The sequence below is a fragment of the Lutra lutra genome, chromosome 7 (genome assembly GCF_902655055.1).
Source record: "Lutra lutra chromosome 7, mLutLut1.2, whole genome shotgun sequence".
NCBI classification, from domain to species: Eukaryota; Metazoa; Chordata; class Mammalia; order Carnivora; family Mustelidae; genus Lutra; species Lutra lutra.
This window is the reverse complement of record NC_062284.1, coordinates 10,988,647-11,011,774: the sequence shown is the minus strand read 5'-3', so window position 1 is coordinate 11,011,774 and position 23,128 is coordinate 10,988,647. Positions and strand designations below refer to the sequence as shown.

Genomic DNA, 23,128 nt, shown 5'->3' with positions numbered 1-23,128 from the left:
AAGGACTTCATTTTCAGTAGTAACTGTTTGTGTCAAACAATGTGGCAATATTTCTTCCTTCCAATGTTCCTTAAGCTCAGGCTCATAGCCTGTAGGTCAGAGCTATGGGGCAGTTGTCTTCAGTGGAGAATGCGGACTCAAAAGCATGGTCCAACCATAGCCAGTGGCAAGTGTGGGTTTGTTAGCTTGCAAAAGCAAGCCTCTGGCCAAGGATCATCACAGGAGAAAACTTGCTTTCCGAATTTAGATTGTGCATTCAACAGTCAAGATGAACATCACTGAGTTGACTCCCTAAATATTTTTAAGAGGTCTCTGTGAAGTTCCTGAATGTTTTATTTTCCATCTTCATCTCCTGGATAAGCCACCTACAATGAAATTGAGTGAGAGACCGGATTCTCTTTAGAGCTTACACTGCTCAGCAAAAATGCAAGTTGTGAATAAGCACATTGGTGGCTCAAGTGCTTCAAAATGTGTGGGCTCTTTTCCAGAAACGAGCTCTTTCCCATCTGAGTTTTCCATCTCTACAGCCTCTAGACCTTGGGCCATTTCCTGGGCTCTTCTATCCATAGCTCCTCCCCAAAAGTGATTAGGGAAATGCAAAGCCAAAGTGAAACAAAACAGATCTATTTGCTAAGTAAGAAGGGCACCATCCAGCAAAGAGGAGAAACAGATTAATAGCTGCCTTACAGCAAAAACAAATGAACACAAAATCTAATTTACAAACCTATTAGATTTGCTATGTAAGCTGTTCACAGCTGATCTGATTGTACCTCTCCCTCCAGAATCCCTGCAAGACAAAGGAAATGCATTATTTATAAACCCAGCTCTTCTTCCCAAAGCCCTCTTCAATCACCAGGAGATCCTGCAGCCTGCCTGGAGAACCGTAGAGGGAGGATGAGATCTCACTCTGGATTCTCCAGAGTGGGCAACATCCTGGCACAGCCACAGACCCAAGCATTTTACAGGGAAGTAGGCCTCCCAGATCTCACCCCCGCCCTCCCACTTGAACACTGTTTCAATTCGTAGGAGTGTTTCCACTTGAGATCATTTGAGTCTTTGAGACTAACTTCTTTGAGATGAATCTCCCCTAGTTAATCCCTCAGCATGACTCAGCATGACTCAGCATCTGCTCTAGCATGTTTTAGCATGACTTGGCCTTCACTCTAGCATGATTCAGCATCTGCCCCTGGTCTTCTCTTGCTCTCACTCACATGTTAGGATGTTGTCCCTCACATTCTAAACCTGAGACACCAGAAGTTCAACAGAAGACTGAATGTGATAATGATTTGCTTTCTTGGTGGCAGGAAAAATAATAAGTGGTGTCACTTTGTTGGGGGCAAGGAGCAGGAGATGGGTGATTAATAGGGTCATTTACTTCTTCCTCTAGAATATAGGTTTTTGGAGTAGAAACCTTCTAGGCCTCTTTCCAGCCCAACCACCTATTCCTTCTGGAAAATTCCATTCTGAAGGGGGCCTCTAGGGCCATGAAGTGTCACCCTGCTTTGCTATCACACAGGGCCAGGGAAGAGATGAATCCATCCACCCTCACTCAGTACCTAGTCCACTCTGTGCCCTCTGTGTGTTTTTAAAAAGTTGTGAGACTAATTATTTTTATTAAATTGAATATTTTTTTTCTCCCACTGATTTATAGGATGTGTGGTGGAGGAGCTCTTTCTTCACACTTTTCTCATTTCTAAACTTCCATCTAGCTTTTCCATCAGGGTGTTGGAGCACTCCAGAGAAACGATTAAATCACTGGTGAAGCTGTATGTTTCAAGGGATCCTGTGATTTAATGAGAACTCTTTGGGGGAAGTGAATGCCTGTCTCTACACTGTTGAGTCCGGATTTTTCTGTCTGCTTTCTTTAGGGTTACCTTATCTGTAGTTATAACGCTGTGTGTGGGTTTTGTGTATGCATGTGTGTGAAAACATATATGCCTTTTCCTGATGGACTGAAACATCTTTTCAGCATTATTTGGCATCAGGCAACATTCTCCCACTTCACAGCCAGACAATCCGACAACAGGAAGTATGCTATGTCCTGCCCAGAGCCTCCTCCCTTAGGTCTTTCCTCCGGTCTCCAATTGCCATCCCTCCCGGTCTAGTTCTTGATTGCATGGAGTGTCATTAGTTCTTCACATTTTAAATCAATGTCTAGTATTTCCTTTTTGTCCCTCCTTGTCTCTCCCTGGGAAGACAGAGCTCTGCTCTGGCATTTTTAACTCAGGGGTCTGGGAATATCGGGCCAGCTCTGGACCTGTAACTACATCTACTCAGATCAAACCCCAAGGGCTTTCCTGGGTGAATTGCTGTCCACATGTCACTGACCTTGCACATCCCTCCATCCTGACCCCTGTCCTCAAAATCAGTACTCTTTGCAGGGAGGGAAGACCTGTGGGGCCAGATACTCAGTCAAGTGCAGTAATTAAAAGTGTGGTAATAGCTCAAGGCGAATGAAAGGTTAATGGAACAAAAAAGATAATCCAGAAAGACTTCATATAAGAACTGATATATGACTTTTAAAAAATCATGATCAATGAGAAATTCAGTAAACGGTTTGGAGTAGTTGGTTAACAACCTGGAGGTGAAGCAGAGGGGAATCAGTTGAGTATTACATTAGTCTATACATCAAAATGATCTCAAGTGATTTAACTAGTGTTTCCTAAATGCCAGCTATTCTCTTATCACCAGTTCACCATGTTTTATCACTCACACACAACATTACTTCCTTAAGTTTTAAAACTGACTCATCTTTGAAAACCCCTGATCCTAAGCAATGCCATCTGTGAAAATACATGTTTGATATAGGGATTAGATGGCATTTGAAAAGAACGCAACGTCATTAATACAAAAATATTTATCACTGGAATTCCTAAAGCCATATTATCTCTGAGAACACTTCTAGAAACCTCTGAAAAAGACTAAATTGCAGAGGTACCCATTTAAGGAAGGGATCCCATAAGAAACCGGTGAGAAAATGAAAGAGAATATTTATCAAATCTTTGATGAGGTATGAAGAGTGTATGCAAAGGACTTTTTAAAATTCAGAAGGGTAAGAAGAAGTCATAAGAGAAAATAAAAGACAGATCTGACTTTATAAAAACTTAAAACTTGGCTTATACAAAAAAGCAATCCTCAACAAACCCCATGCACAGTGTCTTTCATGAAATCGAAGCGGGCATCAGGAGAGAGAGCACTATCTCTATGCAGCCCTCTGGTTTAATGGGACCAGGGGTTTGGAGAGAACCACGTGCCCAACAACAGCTGTCCCAGGTCTTTCTCTTCTGCCTCCAGACCAGGTCCCGAGTGGCACCAAGACACATGGAGTTCAGCAGCATCTTGGCCTCCATCACTTTACGCCAACAGCAGCCCCCCACCCCCCCAATTTATGACAACCAAAAATGTGTCACCAGACTCACCAAATGTCCCCTGGGGCAGGGGGGCAAAATTGTCTCCATTCAGAATTTCTGCTTTAACTCTTGTTTCTGCCTGGTGTCCCTGGGAAGAGGGATCTCCCACCGGCCAGCCTATCTGCTGTCACCTTCCTCAGCTGACCCCCGAGCCAACATCTGTGTTTCCCTTCCAAACCACCCCATTTTCATTTTTCCATCTTTTCCTTTTCCTCCCAGAGCGTTCAATTGTCTTACAGCATTTGTGACTTCCGTGCTGTATTTAATTATTTCAACTATTTCTTGAACTCACAGGTGGGTGGGCTTTAAAGAAATCTCATGTGCATGGTCCAAACTCCTCCTCTTAGAGTTGGAACCGGGGCCTGGAGATTTGGTCCCGGTTGCAGTTTCTTTGGCTGCTCACCACACTAGAACATCAGCCCCTGGAGGGCATATGCATTAACCAGGTCTTTTATTTTCTGTATTCTGAAGCGTTGTGGACTCTGGAGGGACTGACCCTCCCAGGGTTAGCCAATTCCTAGAGACAGTAAACAACTCATTTGGGAGTGCACCTTTCAAAGGCAAACCAACCAATCTAGCGCCCACACCACACCCCCTGTTATCTCCCTTACTGGGGTCTCACACTCTGGGCTACTATCCCCCTGTCCTAATTACCCCAGAGCCAGGTACTAGACAGCTAGGGGCAGCCCCTATGTCCCAGAGCCTGCTGGATTTATTCAACCTAGCCAGCCTCAGCCTGCTTGCCCTGCCTCACTCTTCCTTCCTATGAGAATGACAATAAAGGCTCTTGTCCACAGTCTTCCTCATCTTTCTGCCTCCTGGGTGACCTGGGATCTGGAAGTATAATAAAATATCGTTTTAGTGGCAATCATCCCCTGACCTGTTGGTCTGACCGTACCTAAATGATGATAAAACCTGTATTAAAAGAGACGGGGACCCTGTCTTGTTCACCTTCACAGCCTTCCCCAACTGTGGCTTACTGAATCAAATCTAACTTCCAGGCTAAGTGGGACTTTTCTTCCAAAGTCTTCCTTTCCCGGTGAGCATGCCATGTTCCTGCATACGATTTACACCTGTACAAGACACAGTTCCCCTCTCAGATATCCATTGGATGGGGCACACCGTCATTCCAAGAAACAGACAGCAGATGTTTGGCTCAACAAGAATCACATGAACTGACAAGGGATTTTTATTTTATTTTTTTTCTGATTAGGATTTTGCCTTCAGTGTTATTAAGATAAGCCTGCCTTCCTTACAATGAAGGAATGCTGATACCTGCTTGGTTGAGTGACATAGGAAGATGATCAGGTGAGAAAAATTTGCTAAAGATAATTCACAGTGTGCTGAAGTCATAGAAACAAAGGCACTTGGATAATCTAAAGGAGAAGACATATGGGAAAGCACTTTGCACACCTAAAGAACTCTATAAAACAAGGTATAATACTAGTAATAACCACTGTGCATTTGACCCTGTTAAATATTCTCAGCCATAGTGATGATAGAAATTGATTGCTTTACAGTCCTGCATTTTAGGACAGTGATCTCCTTTCCACCACTGACCTAATACTCCCTCTGAGTAGAGTGTACTTGGTAAACTAAGACAATGCATAAAAATGATATGTTGAAAAAAAAAAGGCATCATGTACAGTTAGCTCTGTTCTGGTGAAAAGCAATTAGCAAATCTGAAAGCTGCATTTCTGTGTTGTCTCTTTGCCCAAGCCCAGTTGTTGATGGGTAAGGGAATATCCAGTGTGTTGTGTTGGGGTCTTAGAGCTGTTTAGAATCTCCTGTGTTCTCTGTTTGTCACTGGAGAGTGAGGCTCAGTAAACAAACTGTCAGCTTTAATTAAGAGTCTAGACCCAACTTAAACAACTGAGTAGTCTTGAGAATAAGAGTTTAAACTAAAGCACAAATCATGAATTTGCAGATGGTTCTTCCTTCCTTCCTTCAGAATTCTGGGAGGATACTGAATGGTATTTTTTTTTTCAAAAAATTTGAAAGATTTTATTTATTTGACAGTGAGAGAGGAAACATAAGCATGGGGAGTGGGAGAGGGAGAAGCAAAATTCCCACCAAGCAGGGAGCCCCATGTGGGGCTCCATCCCAGGACCTTGGGATCATGACCTGAGCTGAAGGCAGATGCTTAACCAACTGAGCCACCCAGGAGCCTCTTTTCCTTCAATTTTTGCATAAAACCAGTTGGAGTTCCTTCCTGTTGTCTAAGGGACACACTATAAATATATGGCTCCAGAAATGCATGGTGGGGAGAACTGTAAGAAAAGGGATAATTCACTTGGGGTCAGTCACATAGACAGAGTTAGGGCTTCTGGGTTCAGCGTTAGAGGATGGGCTTCTTTTTAATTGTGGCAAAGTATACTTAACATAAAATTCCCATTTTAACCCTTTTAAAGTGTACAGTTCAGTGGCATAAGTATATTCCAAATGTTGTGTAGGCACATTACCACTACGTAGCTCCAGAATATTTTTAATTGCCCAAAGAGAAACTCTATACCCATTAAACAATACCTCCCTAATCCCTTATCCTCCCACCCACTGGTAACCTCTATTCTACTTCCTATCTTCATAAATTTGTCTATTCCATATTTTTTATATATATATATTTATATATTATATAAATTAATATAAATTAATTATATAAATTAAATAAATAATATGACTTATATAAAATTATATATAATTTATATATATAAATTATATATATTATATATATATATATAAAAAAATGTAAGTGGACTCATATAATAGTTGACCTTTGTGTCTGGCTTCTTTCACTTAGTATAATTTTTTAAAGATTCTTCCATGTAGTTGCATGCTTTGGAAACCTAGCTTTTGATGTGGCTGTTCTAAGGAGGCAGAACTTCAGAGACAAGAGAGGGAAAGACCCCTCCCAAGTGTTTGTGTCTTGATCCTTGATCCCCTGTGATTAAAACAGGAGCAGAGGGTCTACCAGCTGACCAGTGCTTGGATGGGTCAGGGGCTCTCTGGCCCAGGGCTTACTAGGTGAGGAGCTTCCTGAATTTGTTGCCAGAAAATTAAGCTTTGCTGTCCATCTCTTCCTTCATGGAGCTCATTGTACTTGGCCAAGTGCTCAGATGGGCAAGGGGCCCAGCCTTGTTGATCCAGTGCACAGCCTCACCACGAAGCTGGCAATAAAAGTATTTTCAGTTGCCCTAGCACAGTGGGAAACATGGCACCCCATCCTTTGGACCAGGCCAAATTTGCATTCCTGAAGACACTCTGTCACTGGTGTCTGATTCACTCTGAGCAGGAGGCAGTTACATGTGGTGTTGTCCATAGGCTTAGTCATTTGTTTTGGGTCGGTCACTGTGAGACCACCCCCTAACTCCTGTATACTACCTGCATTCATGGGAACTTTTTTCCAGCATTCTAGCCATCCTGATCTAGGGCATCTTCAGTAGATACCACTGGGTAGTCCTTGATGAAGCTTGGACCCAGTCACCAGCTACTCAGGAGTGATGCAATGGCTGGGTTCATTAAGAGACCTGAATTTCGAGGTCATACTTTCCAAGCTCTAAGAACTAGAGGCTACTGCATTCATGCCATTTGTCACCTTGTAAGGGTAGCCAGCCTTTCTAGTCACATTCCATAGCAACTCCAACGTTCTGTATTCTGTGGGATATGAGTCAGCAAACTTTTCCTTTAAAGGGCCAGACAGCAAAATATTTTAGGGTTTGTGGACCAAGAGGAAAAATGGAAGGTTTTGCAATGAGAAGAATGCAATTCTTTCTGGGGGGAGATTGGAGCTTGATTAATTGAGATTCAAAGTTTGTAGTCCTGTCATCATGATAGAAAGGTGGCATCATTCCTCTATAAAGTCTTCCCTCCCACGAACTCATCAAAATGTGTGTCTTGAGTCTCTCTTTTGGACTTCTACTTTATCTACACTTATGGGGTAGGAGAACCTTTCATATGGGGATGCAAGTTAAGAACACAAGGCTCTGTAATAAGACTCCCTGGGTCTGAGTTCTAGCTGAATTAATTGTTAGCTGTGTGATCTTTGCCTATTATTTAACCTATCTAGAAGCTTCCGTTTGTTTCCTGGTCTACAGAATGAGTAACCACTTCACAGGGTTTTAGTAAGGAGTGCATGAGCTAATGAGTTCCAGGCTTTAGAACACTGCAGGACAGATTATAAAGCACTTGATATTAGTGTTACACTTCCTTTGATTTTTTTTCCTCCCAACCTTTTAAAAATGTCAAAACATTCTTGGCTTGAGGGCCACATGATAATAGGTGGCTGATTGGATATGACCGATGAGCCACACTTTGCTGACCTCTGCTCTCAGGAGTTAAGAGCAAAATGCCTCTCATCCCCCATGTGAGAGGCGTCTTTGCCATATTTCTTTTTGACGATGTCCTTCTGATCCTGCATAGGCTTCCTGAAGGCACAGCTCCAAGAAGGAGGACCATGAACTCCAGCACTGCCAGCTCTTTACCAGCGTTGACAACGACCGTGGATCACACTGAAAGCTGGAACTGGCCGGTCACTTCTGGACTGCTAGGCAGGACTCCTTGTGACTCTAAAGGTCACAGCAGCTTCAGTTTTATAAGCGGCAAGTGACGCTTCTGGCTTGGTAGTTCCATCAGATTTAGACTTATTCCCAGGGTCACCCAGGCTTGTCACCAGTTTGCCTCTCTCTTCTGGTTCCATGAACTCAGCTTCTTGCTCATCAGGTCAAGCCTGAAGCTCTCCTGATGTGCTCACCAGTCTCTGGGACACCCTTTCCTGGATATTGAGTCTTATTGGACAGAAGCCCTTGAACCTCACAGATACTGAAACACACCAGGCACAGAGCTCTGAAGAGACCTCGGTAGGGTTCAACCCTGACAGTGGTGTTTCCATGACGATCGAGATCTCTGCTGTTGGTGTCAGGGACCAGGGTGAAGTCAGCGAGCTTACAGGTGTCTCTCTTATGCCCCTGAGCTCTCCTCGTCAACCGCCTAGCTCTTTTCTCGGCTGTCCTCCCTTCTTTCACTTTAAATATTAGTGTATTACTAAATTATTAAATATTACCCATTTGCTTTGATTTCAGCAAACTTTTGCTTGCGAATCAGCTTTCATCAGTGTACAAAAAGGACCCAGCTCACTCCTGGCTCTTCCCTTTGCTCAAGTTCAGAAAACATCCATGTGAACTTAGGGCTTTGATTATGTTCCAGGCAATTTCTCTAGTCTTCATATAAAAGCACAGATAGGGATCTACACATCCAAATTCAAGTAAATAAGTCACTTGGATGCCAAATATTTTGTACCCGGTTTATTGCTGATCCTTTCTCATTATGAAACTGTTACCTTTGATGGGGTGGGGGAGAAAGGGACCATATGATTTCTTACTCAAACCTGAGTCTTTTTGGCATAAACTGAGGCACTGTTTACCAATCTATGTGGGACTCTCCTTAAACCCATACCCATTTTATAAAGGAGACGGACTTTATAATAGAAAGACTTCTGAGAGAATGCTGCATTCCTAAACCCTGAACACTCAAAAACCCAGAAACCAAGGCAGTTAAAACTCAGAGGTGAGACATATTTATTCTGTGGCTTGAGCTGGAGACAGTAAAGCTATCAGCCAAGAAGATTTCCTTAAATCATTCAAGGCTGTAGAGACTTTTCTGAGAGCCCCCTGACCCCATCCTGAAGTCCTTGCTTTACAGCAAGCCAGAGTGCTTGTCCTACTTCTGGGTCCTGGTCCTACCTGCACCAAGGTGCTCCCCACCACTGCAGTGTCACCTAGCACATGACTTCGCCAGACCGCAGCCAAGCATAGGACAGGGTCCTGCTCATCTCTGTGTTGCGGGGGTGGGGTGTGTCTCTCTTGCACATCAAACATGCCTGGGAGAGGGTTGTTGAATGACTAGATGAGTCAGGAAGGCTGAAGGTATCCCTCCACCTGTAGAGAAGAGGACTCAGCCTCCCAGAAGCATGGCTTGGAAAGGAAGAAGGGAAATCCTAGCCTTACTGCCACCACTACTGCCCACCTACCCATGTCCCCCTAGGTGGTGCTCCAGCCTCAGCGCTCGTGCACTGGCTGTTCCCCTTCCCTGGAACACTCTTCCTGTAGATCTCTCCATGACTCCCTCCCTGCCCTTTCAAACCTGGGCTCCGATGTCACTTTCTCAGAGAGACCATCTCTGACCACCCCATTTAAGATAGCATCTGCTCTGTTATTCTCCCCACCATGGCCTCCCTGCTCCCATCTCCTTCTGTCTTCTTATCACCATATTCATGTATTAAACGCACTGTCTGACCCGCCCCCGGGATGTAAGCTTCGTGACAGAAGCGCCGTGTCTGTCTTGTTATGGCTGAACCCCCAGTGTTGGGCACAGTGCCTGGACATCATAAGGGCTCAGTGAATATTTGTAAACAGAAGATGTCTGCCTTGTCCCTTCCTTTGTTGCAAGAGAAGAGCTAGCTGTTCTCTTATCCAGACCCAGGAGCCCTGTAGGAGCTAGCTGTTCTCTTATCCAGACCTGCCTGTGCTCTGAATCGCATCCCTTCCTGCCTTGGAGACTCTTGTTCTACCAACTACTTCTTCTCCCTTCCATATCTTCAACAACATCCTTCCAGCTCTGTCGTACTTCTGATATTTATGTTGGACCTCACAATAGCCCTGTGAGGCAGAACTGCTTGCCCGTTCCACGTGACAAGACACTCAGGCACAGAGAAGGTGAAATACTTCCTAGGGCAGCACAGGGACTAAGTAGGGACACCAGGGCTTGGACCCAGGAGGTGGGCTCAGGATCCCAGCTCCTGATTCCTCAGCCATACAACTGGCTCATACCCATTAGCATTTATATGTATGTTTGTTTTTCTCATTTAAAAAAAAAAAAGATTTTATTTATTTATTTGACAGACAGAGATCACAAGTAGGAAGAGAGGCAGGTGGAGAGAGAGGAGGAAGCAGGCTCCCCGCTGAGCAGAGAGCCCGATGCGGGGCTCAATCCCAGGACCCTGAGATCATGACCTGAGCTGAAGGCAGAGGCTTAACCCACTGAGCCACCCAGGCGCCCCTCCTTTCCTCATCTTAAAAAACAACCCAACCTTAATTCGATAAGGTTTCTGTACTTTCTCTATGTCTTGCCAGCACTTAGCAAACTTCCTAAGGAATTGTCTACACTAGTCATCTGTGTTCCTCATTCTACCCTCTCGGCGCCTCTCCAATCTGGTCTATGTCCCCCATCAAAAGAACTCTTGCAATGGATGCTACTCATTCCCCATCTTATTTGAACCCCATCCTTGTGTGAATGACAGTGGCTGCTGCTTCCTTCTGTCCTTCCTGGATAGGTAAAGTCAGGGCTTCCTTGGTCTGGCCATGGGACAGATTTCCCTCTAGAGGAAATTTGCTACTGGGAAGGGACATAATGAACAATCCCTACCCAAGAGATGGGTTAGAGTCCTCAGGGCATCGTTAAGATTCCTTCTGGCTCAGAAAACCCATTATTATATTAAATCATCTCCACTCAACACTTTAAGGTTCCACTTACAATGAATAAAATCCCTCCTGGAGTCTCACCGCTCCCCAGATAGAGGGTGCCCCCAATTAAAAGTCTTGATTTTTCTCTATTTTCACATCCAGCAAGATTTTGTTCAGCATTACTTTCTACAGTTTTTCTTACAGACTATTCATTTTATGAAATTTTCAAATACAAAACATACTGGAATATGGTTTTTGTTTTGTTTTGTTTTTCAAACGAATCAGCCTCTCTTTTCTCAGCAAAATTTACTCCCTAAATGTGACACCTTCACCAACCCAGGTGAAAATCCCTGTCCCAGATGGACATGTTACTAGAACATATTTCTAGGAAGGGGATGCAGATTCCAAGAGATCAGTGAAAAATGTTAATGACCTCATTTGCTTGACCCCACGATGTGTGGGGCTCTGTAAGAGGGACCTGTTAATTTTCACATTTTAGTTTTAAAAATAAAACACACAGGCCCCAAAAGTTTAAGTGATGTGCCCAGTGAAAACACTGGCAGAGCAGGAACTGGGGTCTCCTGTGCCTGGAGAATGGTGCCACCCTGCCCTTCACCTGCTGCGGGTAAGGATTCAACATACTGTCAGGGAGATGCCAGGGAGTTAAAAGGAAGCAAAGGTTAATTCCACAAGTAGTTGTGAGATAGTTGGTGAGCGGACTGGAGGAAGAGTCAAGTTAGAATCTTCACCTGCACCACACCAGTAGGGAGGAATCGTGATCCAGGCGTGGTTTTATATGAAAATTCATTCAATCTTACTGTCTCCATCCTTTTGGGCTGCTAGAGCATGATACCAGGGACCGGGTGACTTATCAAAAATGTATTACTGCTCACAGTCCTGGAGGCTGGGAGTTTGAGATCAGGGAGGCAGCACGGTCGGGGGAGCCCCCCCATATCCCACCCCATCTGGGCCTGATTTCTTGTTCTAACCTCATGTGGTGGAGGAAATGAGGGAGCTCTGGGGGGTCTCCTGGACAGGGCACTCATCCCATCATGACGGCCCCGCCCGCATGACCGAATCACCTCCCAGAAGGCTCCACTCCCTAACAGCATCACATTGAGGGTTAGGGTTCTGACATATGAATCTGGAGGTGGGGGTGGGGAACACAAGCATTCAGACCCTAGCACCTCCACTGGCCAGTTACTCAGTGTCCATTTATCGGCAGTCCCCGCGCCTCCTGCTGCAGACACAGTGTTAACCTCGGCTGTCATTCCCCGCCTTGCGTCGTTGCATTAGAAATAGACTCCTGCAAAACCCCTGAAGTGGGTTCTTGGCAGCTCTGAAAGCCTCTCCTTTCATTCATGTGGCCTGCCATGGATAAATCTGTGCTCTTTAAAGAGAAGCAGAATGCCCAGCCACAGTGCCGCGCTTTGCTCTTGAACCCGCCTCGCCTTGCAGCACTTGAAAGGGCTCTACCTTAAGCCGGCCTTTCTTCCCTCTCTTTTATTCCCTTCTTGATGGAGCTGCATTCAGAAACAGCATCCATCCCCATTAATACCAGTGGCAGCCTTTCCTGGAGGAAACCCCTCGAGGGCACCAACGTTGGAGAGGACTTTGAAGTCCTGTCTCTTCTGGGTGTCAGATGTGTCCCCACCCTGCCTTTCCAGTGGTCACCATGCAGGGAGAGTGGGTGTCGTGCAGAAGGAGGATGGCCAGGACCATCCGTTAGGGAATTGGGGTTCCGGGTCCTGATGGTTCTGGCTTTGCCGCTCTAGACTCTCTAGGACTTGATGTCCTTCTCGGTAAAGTGAGGTCCTGTTGTGGGACTGCAGTGAGAAGCACTCGACGGACAGGGACCTCAGTTTTTGTATTAAGATGATGGCTGCCACCCTCTGGATCAGAGAGAACCATTGCTGGGCAAGGACTCTGCCAAACCCCCGTGGAACAGCTGTCCTCAGGGAAGCTGCCTTTCAGCAGTGCAGCCTTCAAGGGAGAATGAGGACCAGGAGGTAGAAGAAAATGCGTGTGTTCCCCATGGCAGAGCTGTGGTACCCGCTGCTGTTGCTGTCACCAATGGTGTGCCAGAGACTGAATCAGTGCGTTTCCTTTTCTTCAACAAAGAAACTCTCAGCTAAACAGCAGGAAGCACCTCTAGAGGTCACGCTGTTGAGACCTAGGCTCGACTGGCTAGCAGGCTGTGCTGGACTGAGCTCCTAGGGGGACTCCTTGCAGAAACTTCCGGAGTACCGACTGGTCCTTGAGTGAGTCCGACCACACGTTGGTTCTTTCTGCTCTGCCCCTGGACTGAGCAAAACCCGAAATAGGCCGCGAGCCACAGACACTGTCCTCCTCCATCGAGTGGCCTCACGTCTCCAAGTGTTCCCTGAACCTTTCCCACTACTTTCTCCCGGCTCCTCCCCACCTGTCCGCCCTCCCCCTCTATGCTGGCGTAGCTCAAAGCCCTGCTGAGCATGGATCACTCGTCCAAACCCCAGCTTCATTGCTTGTCTAGATGCCATGACTGACTGATTCCCAGCAGGCACGCCTCACTTCCAGAATCATGCACATCCTAGATACCTCCCTACACAACTCAAACCTGACCAGGATCCAGGTGGAATCTATATTCCCCACGTGCCCTCACCGTGCTCTGCCTTCCAGGACCACCCAGGCTTCAGATTGTACACTTGAGGGGAGCAGGTGCTGACCTTCATGGCCCCACCCTGGATCATGGCTTGGTCTCCATATTCTCTCCCTCTCTGTCTTGGAGAGTCATTCTCTGCCAGCCCCTCCCACACTGGACCCAGCTTTCTGAGATGCAAATTGCAATCTGGCAGTCCCTCCTTGAAACTCTTCAGCATTCCCTTACAGACCCTCCCAGCTTTCAAAATAAAGAGTACAGATTAAAGAGCAGAGCACAGGAGACACTTTCTGGGGTAGCCCTCTCTGTCTTCGTATTCCATTTTCCCACTTGCCACTTGCTAACTCCACCAAGGGAAGTTTCTGGAATGTGTGGGTTGGATCCAACCAAGGTCGTATCTTTGAACATCATGCTCTCCCTCAGGAATCCTTTATTCTATCTGCATTTACTAAATTCCGAGTTTATGAACAGCTGGGCCCAGGTCATATCTGCCCTCAATACGTGTCTGGGTGGGGATGACTTGCATATTCTAAATATTTTAAAAATCAGAGGCCAATATTTTAAAGCTCAAGGGAATAGTTATTATAAAGCATGCTAATTTCTGGATCCTTATGAACAATCAAAAGATCTGGCCACACTGAGTCAGAGTAGTTGGTTGAGTTGGGTTGAGAAGGGGCTGTGCCTCAGGTTGGTGGGAGCAGGGGGGGGACAGGCGGGAATATGCTTCATTTCGCCACAGTCCTCACCACTCCCTCTTGTCTTACCCTGAGATGCCTCACTTATGTACGTGTCCTACCTGGACTCTGTAGTTTGAGATCCCTGGATTGACTCTTTGCCACTCACGTCACAGAACATGGCATGTCATCTTCTCCATTAATGCCCCTGACTCAGAAGCCCCTCTTAAGCCAGTATAGCAAGCCTGCTGGACCTAAGGGTGTGTGGGGAGTGGCAGGGGACACTAGCTTCTTGCTCCTTCTCAATGACAACTGACAAGGTGCTTATTGATAAATTCAACCATAAGCAGAAGAAGAACACCCAGAGGCTGAGTCCTTTGCCCCCTGTAGAAGCAAAGCTGCTGGAAATCTGCGAAGTTCCTTCTTCCTACCATACAGTGCAAGGCTACTGCCTGCCCAGGGCTCGCTGATTGAACTTACAACTAACAGAACAGTAAGAGGAAACCAGACCGAGCTCTGGAAGGATACTCAGCCCCCATGACTTCAGGTGTCAGCCATGGCTCCAGTCCCACCCCTACCCTGTGTTCTGGAGGAGTCTGGGGGCTCTGGGGAGGAATTGTGGAGGGATTCTGCCCATTGTTTCCCTGTGAGCCAATTCCTGATTGCCTTGGAGAAAAGCCCAGAGCTGGTGCTCAGGATGGAAAACGCAACCTCCTGCCATGTTGAGTTAGGGCATAGAAAATGACTTCACTCAACAAACGTCGCTGTAGCTTGAAGCGGGTGGGGGTGGGGTCGGGATGGGCAAGGATGGGCATAGAGAGGATGGTGGCACCCAAGCCTGTGTCAGGTTGATGCTAGAAATAGGTGTCTGGGTGGGGACTCAAGAAGGACTTTGCTTGGATGGTAGAGCCCAGAGGAGTGACCATCCTGAGTTGCTACTGCCTGGGTACCTAGCATCAGGCACCCACAGGCCACGCCCTCACTGTGGATTTTCTCCTTTTGTCTCTATCATAACCCTACGAGGTGAGCATTTTTAGTAATCCCATTCAGTTAGAGACGTTAAGCATTGAATCCAAGGATTTACAGCAAGGAGGAGCTGGAGGCAGGATCTGAACCTGGCTTTGTCTAACAGATTGTCTCTAAGCTGGGAACATGGGGCAAGGGGTTGGGGCAGGGGCGGTCAAAGCCTGAGTGGAGTCAAAACTGGGGCTTTGTGTAATTGGCGCAAACCCAGAAGAGAAGCCAGAGAGCAGGGCCAGACAGCAGTTGTACCTGGGACCTACACCTGACTCCAGACAGAGGCCCAGCTGTCCCCTGGCAGAACCAAAAGAAGGAAGCAGGGAGCCAAGTCCTCCAAGGAGTTTGTGCACAGGGACTTGGGGTTGTCTATCCCACTGGATTCCTACCTTCTCATTCTAGGAGGGTTTGGCCCTAATGTTTCAAATGTTTCTAGCAGCTTTTCAGGGAGCCTGGTTTCTGCTGCAAACACACAAAAGTGAGAGGCGCAAAGATGGACTGGACAAGTACCCCTCCCTTGCTTTCCCTCTTGCCCTGAGCATCAGTCTGGACTCCCCAGGTGTGTGCGGGGCATTCCGCCCGTCTGCCTCCAGGGGTCTGGGCTGGTGGCTCTGCATGGTGCTCTGGGGACAATGGCTCAAGGTAGCATTTCAGGCTTTGGACTGGGGCTGGCTTTGAGCCTTATCCCTTCTCCACTTCTCCTGCCACTGAATTTACCTAGAAAAGGCCAGGGAAGAAGCTAGGGGGAGTGAGGGCTAGTCTGCCCCCTCCTTGGACTTGAGAACAATCCAGAGGCAAAGAGAATTCTTCACCAGCTTACCTCTCCATGTGACCACAGTGGACTGGACAAGTGGATGGGAAATTTAACCCTTCTTAGGCTCTTGTAAAACACTCTGGCCTGTAAAGGGCTTTCATGGGCACGTTCAGAATGGGGAGCAGTGGGGAGAGGATGCCCAGAACCTCCCCATTCCCTGGAAGAGGGAAGGCAGGAAGGGATCTAGTCTCTCTGCATTTTTATTTTTATTTTTTTGACAGAAATGCCTCTTTGATTCAATGCCGTCAAGAAAAGAGCGACAGAAGAACACAGGCTTTGGTGAGCGAGCAGAGTATTTAAAGCTGAGCCTCCTCACTCCTTAAAGTGAGTAAACTTTGCAGAGTAAATGAGGTAATGAATATATACAAACAGCTTGGCAGATGCGATTTCAATTTTACTTCTATTATTGTTCTCATTAAAACTCTTCTGAGAAGAGAGACGGGTCATGGCTGGATTCCTTTGTCTTCCAATCATTTTCTTCCAATAAGCATGCACTTATTAGGCACCTACTATATGGCAGGCCCTAAGCTGAGCCCTGGGAGCACAATGGGGATAGACAGTAACCCACCCCCCAGGTTTGAAGGTGCTTAAAATCTAAATTTTGAGGTACATCTGGGTGGCTCAGTCAGTTAAGTGTCTGCCTTCAACTCAGGTCGTGATCTCAGGGTCCTGGGATCGAGTCCCACATCTGCTGAGCAGGGAGCCTGCTTCTCCCTCTCCCTCTGCCTAGTGTTCCCCCTGCTTGTGCTCTCTCTCTCTCTCTCTCAAATAAATAAATAAAATCTTTAAAATAAATCTAAATTTGGAAGCACACACATACCCATACGAGAAAGACAAATATCTCAACAAAGGAAGAGTCATAAACATGTACTTGGTGGCACCAAGAGGAAAGGAGGAGGACAGGGATGGGTGTGTAGGAACTGGGGGCAGGCTCGGCGGGAGACAAGGAAGAGTTGCCAAAGGAGCCAGCACTCCGTTAGCATCACGGAATCTGATCAAGAGCCAGCCTCACAAAGGGCTGTGGGAAGAGCCCCAGGCAGAGGGATCTGCTTAGGCAAGAAGAGCCTGATGGGTCGGCAGATCCCAGATCTTCCCTCCTTTAAAATTCATGTTTCTGGAGCCTCCCAATCCAGAATATGGTCTTCGAGCCTTCATCCCACTCTTCCTCTCCCCAACTCTGATTATTGGTCTTGTTTTCACCTCAACATGGTAGCTTTATCATATAACCTCTCCTTTCCTTCTCCCACTCCTTGTTTCTCTACCTTATTTTTACAAATGCGATCTTCCCTTTGTAAACTATTCTCCTGCCTGCTCTTCACAGCCCGGACCTGCTTCTCCCTCCTTCTCAAACCTCTGGTGCAGCCAGACGGTAAACACCACCTCTTTGATCAGGGACCTCTCTTTGAAATCTTCTTTCATCTCATCATTGTCCCAAATGTCACCAGACACCTGCTGATGGCTAAGTCCAGGGGTCCCTGAGCACCCTCAAACCTGCCAGGAGCACTTGCCTCTCTTGCTCACTGCTTTGGTCTCTTGGTTCCCTCTCATTTTTGTCCAGCCTTCTCTATGTCCTTTGCTACCTTGGCTTCTCCTTTCCACCCTTTAAATGAGGGCAATGGCCAAGGCTTAATCCTGGGGTCTCTGTTTCTTTAGGGATTTTGTCTCCATTCATGGCCTCAACTAATATCTCCCTACAAATGGCTTCCAATCTCCATTTCCATCTTCCACAACCTCCCTCCTAGATATTGTTCTCTTATGGCTTGATCCCAGTTGCCCGCCATGTACATGACCATGGACAACCTCTTCCCATCTTAAGCCTTTGTTGCCATACTTAAAGAAAAAAGGAAAATGGGCCAGCTAGCCTTTTGTCCCAATGCTCTGCTAATTGTTGATTCAGGCAGTGATTTTTAAATGTCTTCATTCCCACATAGACAAACTCCATCCTTTTATAATCACCATGTTTAAGGCCAAACCATTGTCCTAGCCATCACTGATGGTCCCCTGAGCGCTGTTACTTCTTCTCTGTAAAATGATGCCCTAACTCTCTCTTCCTTTCCATTGACACAACTGCAACCCTAACCCTTCATGCTCCTCCTGTGGATGACATGAGTGGTGTCCCCAGCTCGTCCCCCTCTCAGCAGCTCACATATTCTCTGCACAATCCTGTTCAAAACCCTTCAAGGTTTCCTACTGTCCATAACATCTTCTCTTCAGCTTTATGGATCTCTTTGAGAATCCTTGAAAATATATGGATCCTTTGTCCACAAAAATGCCTAGAATTTCAAGAGGTTCATTGATCTCCTGAGATCAATCATGGACTGTTTAGAGGTCTCTGGACCTCAGCTTAATCCAAAGTGGCTCCCAAAAGAACCAAGTGTGATAGCGTCAGCACTGACAGCTTGGCTCTGAGCTCTCTGTCCTGCTATATTTCCCTCCACCTCCAGGCACTCCTGAAGCCTCCACTCCAGCCCAGCTCCTTGCTGTCACTCACCCTTTCCTTGGCTTGGACCATTCTCCCCATCTGGATCACCACCTTCATTCTTTTTCTGGCTAAGTCCTTGGACCCATCCTTGGACTCAAGTCCCACCCTGATCCTCCCTCCTCTGTGAAATGTCTTTCTTGTCCTCAGCCCTCTTTGGAGCTCCTACAGTATGAATCATCAGTACCCTTAGCACAACAATGTCACTTTTATTTTTATTGCAAGGCAGGGCTCACCGCTGAGGACAGGCACTGCCATTGCACACACCAGAGGTTTGTTGGTGACAATGAATTTTCCTGATAACCAAAGGAAGAAAGCTTCCAAAAATTCTCCAACTTAGCTATATTTGATAATAGCCTTTTATATTTTACTACACACACTTAGTGCTTTTCTAACACATGGACTATTGAGCATAATTTATCTGCAGCACCAATCCTGCTGTAATATAATGATTCTCCAAGTGGTACTGAACGACAGGAAACAGTGATGTTACTGAACCTCTCTTGCAAGTTTATAAGGTGCTTCTTTGAGATGTGAGAGTGTCTACTGCAGTGCCTGGCAGGTAACAGGTGCTCAGTATGTTAGTCTGCCTTCTCCAGTCATGGCCACTTTTTTCCTGTTTAATGTAGAGCAGCTGGTGGGTGAAAATAGACCAGCACCTATTTATTGCCCCCCTCTAAAATTTCAGGGCAAGGAATTCAGAGGCATAACAAAAGGGTTTGCTATTTCCAGTGAGTCTGGACTCCATCCAACAGGGAAACCCATCGAGGGAGGCACCCAGCTGTGAGGCATTGGAGCTAGAGAAGAACTGTGGGCTCATCTTATGCTCATTCTACAGATGGGGAAACTAAGTCCCAGAGAGCTTTGGGCCTGCCCTTAAGGTGAATGGCCTGGGGGTGGTGAATCCATATCCAAAACCCTGATCCCCAAATTGTTGCTCACTCCAGACCCATCTGTCATCAATCCCTAAGAAGTCTCTGACCCGTTAGACCACAAATGCCTTGAGCCTTTTTTCCTGTACTGGGTTCAGATTTGTATGGTGCCAGCCTCCAACACAGCGCTTGTGAGCACCTGTGGATGGCGAGTCGGATCCATTTGACTCGTACAGCTTTGTGGTAAGCACATGAAGCTCGCAGTAACGGTCACAGCATCTCGGTACCAGGGACGCTTTTGTCCGGGGGCACCTCGAGTGCCTTGCAAGGCTGCTGTTTCTGCACCTCGCTGGGAGCAGGTTTGGACAGTGGACTTCTCCGTGGTAGGTAGAGTGTGCTGGTTGCCGAAATGTGACATTTGAGAAACCGGTTCCTGAGCATTTACCACGCGTGATGCACCGGGGACACGTTGGTGAACGGGGCGGAAATGGACTCTTCTCTCACAGAGATTGTCTTGCAGTGGATGAAAACAGTAAAATCAAAACTGAATAACCCCACCACCTCGTCCAGGCTGATGGTCTCAGTGGTTAATCTCCGCCGATTTCCAAGAGAGAAAATAAAAACAAAGCTACACAATGGCACTCTGATGAAGACTAAAAAAATCCCAAAGTCAACACATTTTACTTTATTTTCTCTCCATTGATCTCAACTCCCAAACGTTCCAGCTTCAAAAGGTAAGATTAGGTACCATTAAGCCAGCCAGACCAGCATTGATTTTAAAACCCTCCTTCCTGCTACAGGATGGAGGGGGTTGCAGACCCTTATTAATCTCCGTGTTATCAGCTTGATCTCAGCCTGCCAGTGGATTCCTGATTCTGGCCACATCCCTCCAGTCCTCTGGCTTCTGTGTACCAGGCCACGAAGACTATAGAAAACCTCAAGTTACCCTGCGAGGGATACTTATGTTAATGGGGGGGGGGGCGCTAGTCTTTCTCCATGGAACCAGCCAAAAGGAAAGTGGGCTTCCTCTGTAAGTAGGATGGCACTTAATGGACTTCAAATCAGACAGTTCTTTGGGGCGGGGGGGGGGGGGGCTTGTATAATTCACGTTTTCTCTCCTTCGGCCATGGAGAGAAATGTAGACACGATCTCAGGATGTAGGCGGCAGGGGTCTTTCTGAGCCTCAAGGAAGGAATCCCCACCTTTCCTGACCTCTCTCCTTTCCTGCCTTTGTTCTCCAAACCAGGGCTTAGTCTCTGCAAGGCCCGTGCAAGGAGCTTAGAAGCACAAGGCAGCACAGGTCTGCTGCGGTGGCCCCAACCTCCTGGGGCTACCATCCCACAGGCAAGAAAGGTATCATGCCAGATACACGAAGCCTAAGGTGCGGCGCAAACTAGAAGTAGAGCGTGCCAGGAGACAGTGAGATGGGGGCCTAACCTTGTGGCATCGCTGGGGGCCAGGGGTCTCTCGGGCCTAAATCACCCTTGCTTTTCAAAGCATTCACAAGACTGTTTCATTGGCCAATTCCTTATTTGTACCCTGGGCAATTTCCCAGGTACCGTGAGCAAGTGCCTCTGTAACCAGGCACTTTCTAGGAAGATTAGCTCTCTTCCTCTTCCTATAGAAGTTTTGCAAGGATTGTCACAGCTTTGCTACCAAAGGGGCAGATAATGATCACGGGGAAGAAGTAAGGCTAGTGCATCATCACTGCACAGACGTCAATCTTTTCCTGGATCTTCCTTCAGGGGTTTTGCTAACTGCACTTTATTGACTTAATATTTTTCTTTACAATGACTCGCTTAAAAACTTAAATGAATTTATCATAAAAGGAATCTTCATATCAGTACCATAAATAGAATACCAATATCCCTTGCCCTAAATAGAAAATAATGGCAAGAATAAATACAATTAAATTCTTGGCTACCAGCCTGCCCAGAGGCTGTCTTTACCTGAAGGAGCAGGTAGGTTCTAATGGCTTTCTTATACCTGCCTTTGATCACCCCCAGTGGCCTCCCCTACCTTAATTCCTCTGCTTTCTATAACAGAGCACAGTTTGGGATGAGACTGTAGGCTGGGTAAGCCACCAAAACCACCCAGAAAACCCAGGAACCCCAGGGGTCTGTTACGGCATATACCAGCTAGAAAAGGGGGGCATTTCCTGTGTGAATGACCACATCCCGGCCAAGTTCATGAGTGGGGCTTAATGATCCAGCCAAGGAGGGCCTCGCTGCCCAGCTTCTCCAGAAATTCCAATCATGTGCTACAGCCCAGGGACGAGGTTGTTTCTGGTATAGACACACTGCAGTCTCCTTGAAGACTGATTTCATAGATCAATTCCACCCTTGGTTGGGATTTCTCCTTGCCTTGCCTCCTGTCTCGGGCCTCATCTGGGAGAGGGGCAGAGGGAGGGAAGCAGGCTAATCTCTGGGTCTAAATCTCCAGCACCCAGAAAATGGCCAGCTAGACCTTGAGAAATTCAGTTCTCTTTCTCTGTGTTTAGGAAGCATTTACTTTACTGGAGTCTCAGTTTACCTCTCCACAAAGTGGGTTTTGTTGGGGTTTATATAATAAATGTGTGAAATAATGTTTGAAAAGCTCCTGGTGCTTACACAGGCATCTGGCAAGTGGTTCTAAGAATAACTATTAGCAAGTTATTCCGACATCCATTCAAGGGTAACTCTAGGCCAACTCTGTGACGAGTAACAGGGATCCTACAACAAGTTTTCTCTAGTCTGATGGTCCGACCTCACTGACTTGGGCTGGGGCTCCGCAGAAGGCCAGGAAACCAGCTATACCCACCAGTGGAGCGAGTGTGCATGCAAATCACCTGGGGTCTTGTAATGATGCAGATTCAATTTCATTAGGTCTGGTTCTGAGGTGAGGCCCAAGATTTTGCATTTTTACCAAAACTCCAGATGATGCCATGTGGCTGGCCCAAGGACCACCCTTTGAGTGACAAGGCTCTAGCCCCGTGGTTCTCCAAATGTGGTCCTTGGAGGGACCAATGGTAACAGATCACCTGGAACTTGGACTTTCAGACCACACTCAGATCTGCGGGGTCAGAAACTCTGGCCTGAGGCTGGCACTGTTTCTTACAGCCCTCATGGACGCTGACCCACAGCTTCCGCACTCCCGTCCCCACAACCCACGGCACTCCCTCATTCCTCCTGTGTTAGGGGAACCGTGTGGCCTGAGCCTACAAGCGAGGGAGACAGCTGTATCTCAGCCTTCCCTAGGCCAGAGAGAGCCAAATCTCGGGGGGTTAGCATTTGGGGCTCTCTTCTTTTTTCAGATTCACCATTGAACCAAAAACACTAACCAAGGCTACCGGGGTGCAGATGGTAAGGCAAGGGGCAGCTAGGGAACTAGATGTGGCGGGAGGGTAGTTTGGGCTGTCTATCCCCTTCCCTGCCTACGCCTCCCACCATCCCCTACATTCCACTCAGCCTGGGCTGCTCCCACTGAACTTAGGCCGGCCAGCCAGCAGGCCAACAGGTATTTACAGAATGCCACAAAGAAATTACGTGTTTGCACTTCCCACAATTCCAAATCCCAGGTGCTGGGTGTCTGCTCCCTCCAGCAAGTGGTTTGTATTTCTGTAAGTCTAGCTCTATATTCCTTCTCCCCTTTCTCCCTTGACTTCCTCCCGACCGTGCTTTTTGGTACTATATTATTTCTTGAATTGAAGAACACTCCCACTGATGTTGCTTGGTTAAGACCATAACTACCCTCTTAAAATAAATCAATGTGCCTTAAGCACCTGCCCGGTG

The 23,128-nt window shown here is 46.9% G+C and overlaps 1 protein-coding gene across 1 annotated transcript in view; it reads right to left on the bottom strand.

Annotated features, from left to right (window-relative positions):
• Nucleotides 1–23,128, bottom strand: part of ST8SIA2 (ST8 alpha-N-acetyl-neuraminide alpha-2,8-sialyltransferase 2) — a 66,021-nt gene that overhangs the window by 32,141 nt on the left and 10,752 nt on the right. The window contains exon 2 of the mRNA XM_047738973.1: nt 725–787. Within this exon, the coding sequence (XP_047594929.1) occupies nt 725–787 (63 nt within the window). The remainder of the gene's footprint in view (nt 1–724; nt 788–23,128) is intronic.